Here is a 6,406-nt window from a genome sequence, read left to right on the forward strand (position 1 = left end):
CATATATGTGAATCGAATTAAATTCACTTTACTTCAGCATTCTTTAATAAGAATTATTGGCTGATAATAGATTTATAGTCGATTAACCAATATATTATTATTTGTTGAAAATATTTTATACAGTTAAGAACAGCTGTTCCAGTTAATACATGTAGAATTGAATTTGTACTCCTCACATTCTCGCCCATTTGGACGCCGTTTCATTTAAATTATTCGCGTAGCAAGAATTTATTTGTTGTCATGTTAGACAAATTATTCTGGTATAATTTATGATAAACTTTGTCTCAATTATCTCGGAAAGTTGAAAAAATTATAGAAATTATTTACTGCGTTCCAACGCAGTAAATAATTGATGTCCCCGGGACGCGGGGACATCTTGCTCGTGCATGCTAGTGCGCATGCACGAGCAAGATGAGAGAGACTTGGAAAAGAGACGCCATTAATAACAGGAGTGTCCTAAAGCCAGTCAATTCACTGCCTCGTATTTACATCATCCGTGCCTCTACGGACGTCAGGAAGACGTGACAGCTTCATCTTCTTACAGACATTGCCTCCGGCAAGGCAGAGTTTTTAGTATTTATATAATTGTGGCCTCAATATATATATTAGATAGGACACCTTGTCGGTAAGACGTGTGTACATCAAAACACACATGTAAGTATTATTAATTTAGCATATCCACACTTAATTTATGAATATGTGTGGAATCATTTATGTTTACATAGAAATTACATGCGACTCGCCTTTCAGCTTGAGTTTTATGGGCAAGAAGTGGAGCCGAGTGGACAGCACGCTGGACTTGTGGTCCTGTGGTCCTGGGTTCGATCCCAGGCGCCGGCGAGAAACAATGGGCAGAGTTTCTTTCACCCTATGCCCCAGTTACCTAGCAGTAAAATAGGTACCTGGGTGTTAGTCAGCTGTCACGAGCTGCTTCCTGGGGGTGGAGGCCTGGTCGAGGACCAGGCCGCGGGGACACTAAAGCCCCAAAATCATTTCAAGATAACCTCAAGATAGAAGAATGACGATTATCTTCTGGCTCGATCATGTATTCCTAGAGTAACCTGCTCTAACAAGTTGCCGTGATGTATTCGCTGGATGCATGCTTCTATCTTTTCAAACAGCTAAGCTGTTAATGTGTTCGTGTAGTTAGTACCATTTATTATTCTAATGATTTTATTGAATGATTGAATATTTCATATTCCTGCATATTACTTATACAAATCCCCCCCCCCCAAAGTTTGTGGAGGGATACAGCTCTATATCTTTTCTTAATCTACAGTTCACTTATTAAGATTTAATAGATTTTAGTTGATTTAACATAAATGAGATCCATATTTACTGCTTCTGTATACTTTCTTGTTAAAGAATGGTCCTTCGAATTTATTATTATTATTATTATAGAGCAAGATTTCCCCACAAGGGTGTCTGGGGTGGGAGGGCCTAGGATAGAGGACCTGGAAGGTCTGGAATCGAACCCGCGCCACTGAATTACGAGTCCTGCGCGCTATCCACCAGGCTACGAGGCCCCAAGGGCCTACGAGGCCTGTGTGTGTGTGTGTGTGTGTGTGTGTGTACTCACCTAATTGAGCTTGCGGGGGTTGAGCTCTGGCTCTTTGGTCCAGCCTCTCAACTGTAAATCAACTGATGTACAGATTCCTGAGCCTACTGGGCTCTATTATATCTACATTTGAAACTACACACAGAAATCACAATAACGTGATGCATCAAATGAACAAATCCACAAGGGCCGTGATGAGGATTCGAACCTGCGCCCGGGAGCATCCCAGACGCTGCCTTAATCGACTGAGCTACGACATGGTAAAAGAGTTGAAACCGAAGTTCTACTGAACTTACTGGATCCCGCAGCCTCTCCGAGACACAAACCAGGGTTTTACACAACTCCCCCATGCACTAGAGCTATGTCAATAGGCCGTTCTCTCTCTTCGCCCTTACATCATTACACAATATGCTGCTGCATATTGTTATCTTGAGATCTTGAGGTTATCTTGAGATGATTTCGGGACTTTTTAGTGTCCCCGCGGCCCGGTCCTCGACCAGGCCTCCACCCCCAGGAAGCAGCCCGTGACAGCTGACTAACACCCAGGTACCTATTTTACTGCTAGGTAACAGGGGCATAGGGTGAAAAAAACTCTGCCCATTGTTTCTCGCCGGCGCCTGGGATTGAACCCAGGACCACAGGATCACAAGTCCAGCGTGCTGTCCGCTCGGCCGACCGGGGTTTCAACTCTTTTTAACATGTCGTAGCTCAGTCGATTAAGGCAGCGTCTGGGATGCTCCCGGATGCAGGTTCGAATCCTCGTCACGGCCCTTGTGGATTTGTACATTTGAAACTGTTTATGGAGTCAGCCTCCACCACATCACTGCCTAATGCATTCCATCTGTTAACTACTCTGACACTGAAAAAGTTCTTTCTGACGTCCCTGTGGCTCATGTGGGTACTCAGTTTCCACCTTTGTCCCCTTGTTCATGTACCACCCGTGTTAAACAGTTTATTTTTATCTACCCTGTCAATTCCTCTGAGAATTTTGAAGGTAGTGATCTTGTCTCCCCTTACTCTTCTGTCTTCAAGTGTCGTGAGGTGTATTTCTCGCAACCTTTCTTCGTAACTCATGCCTCTTAGTTCTGGGACTAGTCTAGTGGCATATCTCTGAACTTTTTCAAGCTTCGCCTTGTGCTTGACAAGGTACGGGCTCCATGCTGGGACCTTTGATTTTGATTCTTTTGATGTGGGCTTCAGGAGAAAGGGTTGGTGTGATATCAACTCCTAGATCCAAGGTGTGTGTGTGTGAATTCTTGCGCAAGATGGAGTGGATTGGGATGGACCAGCATAGGAAGGGAGGAGATGTGGGGAATGGCACGTGTGGGAAGGGAGGAAGGAGATGTGGGAGGAAAGTGTATGTGGACAGATAGGAAAGAGGTGGAGTAATAGAATGTGTGTGTAGGGAGGCAGGAGGAGAAGGAAGAGGATGGGTGAGTGTGGGGAAGGAGGGAGGTTGTGTAGTAGACCCGGGCACCGCCGGATATCCCATGTAATAGTGTTATAAGCCCCTAGAACCGCCTTCTGGCTGATGCATTACATTTCAAGACAATATTTTCTTACTGTAAGTGTATCAGATACATTAGAATGATGCAAATGTGTTACTTTCAGGAGATATGTAAATTTATACACATGTTGAATGCAACATATATTTACATGAGCATACATCGAGTAAGAGTCAGATCTCACAAGTGCCGACAAATGTTTCTAAACATATGCTGCTGAGCGCTCACAGGAGCTGACTATTTTTTCTGAACTTATATACTAAACAGATTTCACTAGAGCCGCCAAATATTACTGAACATTTTTTCCAGTCATTATTTCTTAAAATGATTAATATTACTCCTCATCTTTTAGTGCTTTACTTAGAACTCTTTAGTAAAATAAATATACAGAAGCGTTAATCTGGGTTAATAGCCGACATCTTTATTTTTATTTTGTATTTTGACGAGCAGGGAAGAAAAGTTCCCCAGAGAAGATGAGGAGGCCAGCTGCCCAGCCCAGGGCCAGGATGGTGAAGACTGCCTGTAGGTGCTGCAAGGTGAGGGACACCACACCGAGGCCACTCCCCTCCTCACCGCTCCCAGTCTTCCCTTCCTCTACCCTCGACTGTAACACAACAAATTATCATATATAAGGTTAATGATTATAATATATATATATATTTGCTGTTTTACATTAACTGTAGGTAATTTACTATTAAGAATTATTAATTAATATGAGAAATGAAAACTGCAAAAACCATATTGGCCATTGCGTGCAGATCCAAATTATTCCCAACACAACCTGTTGGGAATCAGGTTGTTGGGAAAGATCTGAAAGTTGGGAAAGACCAAAACCGGTTGGGAAAGCGTACGTAATCTAGCTAAAGCTAGGTTAAGGATGCTTTCCAGGAGCTAAAGCTAGGTTAAGTATGCTTTCCTGGAGCTAAAGCTAGGGTAAGTATGCTTGCCTGGAACTAAGGCTAGGTTAAGTATGCTTGCTATTAGCAAAAGCTAGGTTCAGTATGCCTGCCTGGAGCTAAAGCTAGGTTACATATGATTTCCAGGAGCTAAAGCTAAGTTAAGTGTGCTTGCCAGGAACTAAATACTGGTTCATTACTCTTACTGAAGGTAAAGGTGAAAATACTAGCAGCTTTTTATAGGATATGAAAATAGGATAGGGTAAATAGGAAATTTACACGGAGAGAAATAACCAACTTCACTGTGTACAGTCGAGGAAAAGTATTCCTTAAAACTAGGCCTAGTTGAGGACAGGGCCGCGGCGACATTGAGCCCCGAATTCAACGCAAGGTAAGGTAACCTCTCAGTTTCGTGGAAGGAGCAGAATGGCAACGTCGCGTTTGTTGTTGTGATAGTATTGGTTTAGACTATGACAGAATAGACGCTTTGTAACGACGAGTCTCATTGGTCAAAACATCTCACACCGGTGTATATAATTCACACTGATATCTAAAGGAAAATAGTGTAGAGAACTTAATAAAAATTAATATATGTAGATTATTGAAAAAGGGAGATGGCTCTACTTCTGTACTTACGAGCTTATTGACCTTTTATGTAAACGATATAACATAGGATACTTTTACGTATTGGCATTTGGCTGTTAAGGCAGAGACGACGTGACGTCACATACAAAACGCTTCCTCGACTGTCAATCATGGACACAGTTTAGTTCACTTATTATGCACCCCATACCCATGCTTGTCATGCATTTTGACACCAATTACTGCTGAACATAATTACCATCGTTAATTATACAAAGAAATATGGGTTTTGTAGCGTCTCTTAGAAAATGTGACCTCTTGCCACGTCACTTGATTTCTCTTTATCCATAAAACCTATATTAAATTATTCTTAATCCACCAGTCTGCAGACCAGAACAGATAAAAAAAAGTATTCTCCAAGACTCATGGATGTAGTTTAATCATAAATAAAAATAAGGTCTCTTACCCATTGTCTATAAAATACAGAGACAGAACCATTTCCTGGGAACGCGTCCGCTGAAGCGGGAGGGAGTGACGCCAGTAATTGATAACAAGCCTTGCCTGCGAGCACGCTCGTACAATCTCCTGGAATACTTCCCGCGAATCATAGTGTTTAGGATTACAGACTCTCCTACTATCAACACGACTTTGCTAGCCATGTTCTGTGCCCGATTGACCTGTTATATTTTATCATTTGTGGCCATTAATGCAGATTAGGGTTGACCAGTTATGGGCATGGCAAGCCATCCAGAACGGGCAAGCATAAATTATTTAGATAAAATCTCTTGCCCCTGATATAGCCGTCAAATATTGGTTGCAGTTAATTACGTTGTGACTATTTGATAAATGAAATTGAAGGGGAAGGAGACATTAGAAGCAACTTACCTGGTGCAACAAGATGCACGCTATGACGCCATTACAGACTGATCCACAAGAAGAATCAGTTCATGCGACGTGGATGTGTCTATTGTTAATTAACCAGGCAACAATCTACATAACAGCTAAGCTGGAATATTTATGTTACTAACCCAGTTTGGTATAGTAGAAAACCTTAGAAGTGAGGTTTATATAAATCGATTAAATTCTATTTGGTCTAATATAATTAAACCCCCAAATTGTGAAGGAAAGCTACTTGTGGGAAAATTAAAATCATACAGTCCGCTATCGAAAGAAATAAATTAATATAGAAATAAATTATAAATCATTTAATAATTAAATGAATAATAATAATTAAACTTACCTGGCACCTTGCTGTGCCAGGTAAGTTACGGGCTTACCATAGCCCGTGCTACTTGGAACTTGTTCCGAGTAGCTGAATCTATAACAACAACAACAACCCAAAATCTTGTGGTCTGTAGTGGAAAGGGTTACAGAGGCACAAAATGGGCTCAGTGACTGAACCACACAATTCATTTAACTAAGCAAGTTACAATCTTGATGAAGTAGTTAGAAAGTTTAATGCACATCGTCACATCAACAATGGGATCGAGACCGACCACAAAAAGTTTCTAAATTAATCAACTGACATATGTGGAGAGCTAGTGTCACAGTTGATATAAATCACCCACAGTAACGTTACTGCGGGTGTTACTAACTGAAGGTAGTAACACTCACAGTCACTACCTACAGTCAGCAAATGAGGAATATCTGGCTAAAATTTGTGGTAACAGATAATTTTGAATCAAATATTTACACGTCTCTTGAACATTTGTTAAATAATTGTCTCTAAATTCACGGATCTTTTCGCACTCCATCACATAGTGACGGAGGGTGTGCGAATAATTTTGTTGACACAGTTTACATTTGGTCAGGTTTACATCGGCAGATAATGAGAATTCCCAAAAACCGAGCCGAGCAGTACTAAT

General features: G+C 41.3%; 1 protein-coding gene across 1 annotated transcript in view; it reads right to left on the minus strand.

Annotated features, from left to right (window-relative positions):
- Window positions 1-3,256: 3,256 nt before the first annotated feature.
- Window positions 3,257-6,406, minus strand: part of LOC138373274 (ionotropic receptor 93a-like) — a 398,668-nt gene continuing 395,518 nt past the window's right edge. Inside the window, exon 12 of the mRNA XM_069339316.1 lies at window positions 3,257-3,667. Coding sequence (XP_069195417.1) covers window positions 3,491-3,667 — 177 coding nt within the window. The 3' untranslated portion in view covers window positions 3,257-3,490. The remainder of the gene's footprint in view (window positions 3,668-6,406) is intronic.

The sequence above is a fragment of the Procambarus clarkii genome, chromosome 41 (genome assembly GCF_040958095.1).
Source record: "Procambarus clarkii isolate CNS0578487 chromosome 41, FALCON_Pclarkii_2.0, whole genome shotgun sequence".
In the NCBI taxonomy this organism is placed as follows: Eukaryota; Metazoa; Arthropoda; class Malacostraca; order Decapoda; family Cambaridae; genus Procambarus; species Procambarus clarkii.